Source organism: Haplochromis burtoni, unplaced genomic scaffold, assembly GCF_018398535.1.
Source record: "Haplochromis burtoni strain Fernald_Lab_line unplaced genomic scaffold, NCSU_Asbu1 Contig_753, whole genome shotgun sequence".
NCBI lineage: Eukaryota > Metazoa > Chordata > Actinopteri > Cichliformes > Cichlidae > Haplochromis > Haplochromis burtoni.
The window spans coordinates 5662-8076 of NW_024583114.1; the positions used below are offsets into that span (position 1 = coordinate 5662).

Below are 2415 nucleotides of genomic sequence, written 5' to 3' on the forward strand. Positions count from 1 at the left end.
CTGTTGAACTTATTATGGGAAATAAATATTTAAATCAAAACAAGCTGCTGATTATTTCACATTTTACTTGTGAGCAACGGCACATTTAAATCTTACAAATATAGTTATTTGGCTTATATCGTGATAGATATCGTTATCGCCTGAAATGAAAAAAACATATCGTGATATTAAAAAATCTTATATCGCCCAGCTCTACCTACAACAGAGCAGGATGACGTTGAAGATATGGACAGGGCATGAACAGGCAGCAAGCATGAGCTAACAAATACACACTGTTTTAAAATTAAAATGAGTGAAAGGTTAATAAATAACGATGTTGGGATAAATACAGACTTCCTGATGATGGAGAAGCACAAACAGAGTAAAGATGTTTAAAGGGTTCAGTGTGAAGACTGTGATCCAGGTCTGAAGGAGATCCACGCCAGCGTCCGATAAACCTGTCGCTCACTCAGGACTAAAGTCTTTTTTTGTTCTGACATCACTTCCTGTGCTGCAAGTCCAGCCTCCAAACCTCTGATCACATCTGAAGTCTTCTGAACAGCAGTTGGTTTCTCTGAGGTTAATGACACACATATAACAGTGACAGTCAGCATCAGCCCACAGTGAAGCTTCAGGTGACTCCAGGCTGCCAGCATAGCTGACACACTGACAGCTGCTTAGTTTCACCAGTACTGATAACATCAGAGCTTATAAATACTCTAAATATTACTCCAGTACCATCCCAACTCATCAGACTGTACACAAAGGATCGTCTCTGTGTTCTCTGTTTGATGGAAACAGTCAGCTGTGAGTGTGTCCAGCTGTGTGAGAATAAAAGCTGCACAGCTGTTTGTGCAGAGGCCATGATCACCCACTCACATCTGTCTGATCTCTTTTTAGAGAGTCTGCCTCACATGGTGGACGTGCCACAGGGGGAGGAGTCTGTGCTGCTGCCTTTAAGACCAAAGCTGACCTTGGTCCAGTTTGTCACTCTGGAGTGGACTCTCACTGGTGTCTGTCTGTCTCTTTTCTCTTTTCAGACACTGTGAGGAGGTTGGGGACAGTGTATGGAAACAAGTCTTATTTGCTAGAATTTCAAAAAACAGATAAACTTGATCAGATTTCCAAAGTGGAGTGGAAACATATACACCCCAAATACAAGTCCATAAAGGAAATAACACGCCATCAGGGAAATGAGAAAGACCTCAGTCTGAACCTGGAAGACCTCCACCTCACTGACAGTGGAATCTACACCTGCACCGCCTATAACAAGGATGGAGACATCCTGCTAAGGCAATCAGTGATATTCAGTGTCAGAGGTGAGTGTATCAGCTGTTTGTCCACACCACGAATCCCAGCTGTGTAAACTGCAAGTGTCCAGCTGTTTGCAGCTGTGTGAGAATAAAAGCTGCACAGCTGTTTGTGTGATTGAAATGCACTGAGTGTGATGCAATACGGCAGCTATTATAGCGGTTAGTTATGGCATGGAGATTTATGGAGCATGCTGTGAACTTAGCTAACATTACTTAGTAATATGAGTTCCTTTACTCAAGTGAAAGCTTTAAACATTAGCCTGATACGTAGCATTGTGACAGACCCAGAGTCTCCATTTCAACTTTGGTCCAAAGCACTGACTTCAAACTATACACCAGTTTTTAAATTGTGTTGATAGGTCACGTAAAACCAGAGTCATGATCAAAAGTACACGTGATTTATTTTTCCTAAATAAAACAGAGGCCTTTACTACGGGGAGAGAAGAAGGACAGCGCTAGCAAACACTCCGCTTGTGAGCAAAAAGGAAAAAAACACCTGTTTGTGTCAAACAATCAAAAATATGGAAACGTGACATTCGGTTGTTTAGGAAAAAGGGGAAGTTGTAGGAGTGAGCAAGTGAAAGAAAGAAAGGGAGGAAGGGAGTTTTCACAGGTGAGAGGTTTGTGACGTGTACCGTGTTTGCAGTCAAGTTAGTGTGTTGTCTTGTGTAGTTAGTGTGTGGTGTTGTCGTTGTTTTGTGTGTCAGTTCTACTAGTGAATGTCACAGTTGCTGCACCAGAGCCACCAGAGGCAGATTGCAGTGTAAACACTGTCTCCAGGTGGAAAGTGATACACCTGCTGCTGTCATACCTGCAGGGTTTGTCCCTGTGCTGGGTGGCATAATGGTGATATGAGGGATCCATATGGGCACAAAGAATAGTCACGTGTGTTTGTTCTACAGAAGACTTTCATTCAAAAGCTGTTTCTGGTCAGCACCGATAGGGCTGGGCCATATTATACCGTTCACGGTAATACCGCTACCGGTCCGTAGTCGTTTGGTACCGGGCCGCGAGAGTTGAGGCTCAGGTGTGAAATGTATGGTTTTCAGGGTTTTTATCGGTTTTCAGCGTTATTTTGTTATCGTTTTTATCGTTAACTCGGTTTTCCTGGGTCTTTTCACGT

General features: G+C 42.9%; 1 protein-coding gene across 1 annotated transcript in view; it reads left to right on the forward strand.

The window, feature by feature from the left end:
• LOC106632488 overlaps positions 1 to 1298 on the forward strand; it is a gene marked incomplete at its 3' end in the record, with an annotated part of 6950 nt that extends 5652 nt beyond the window's left edge. The window contains 1 exon segment of the mRNA XM_014330264.2: positions 1020 to 1298. Within this exon segment, the coding sequence (XP_014185750.1) occupies positions 1020 to 1298 (279 nt within the window).
• Positions 1299 to 2415: the final 1117 nt, after the last annotated feature.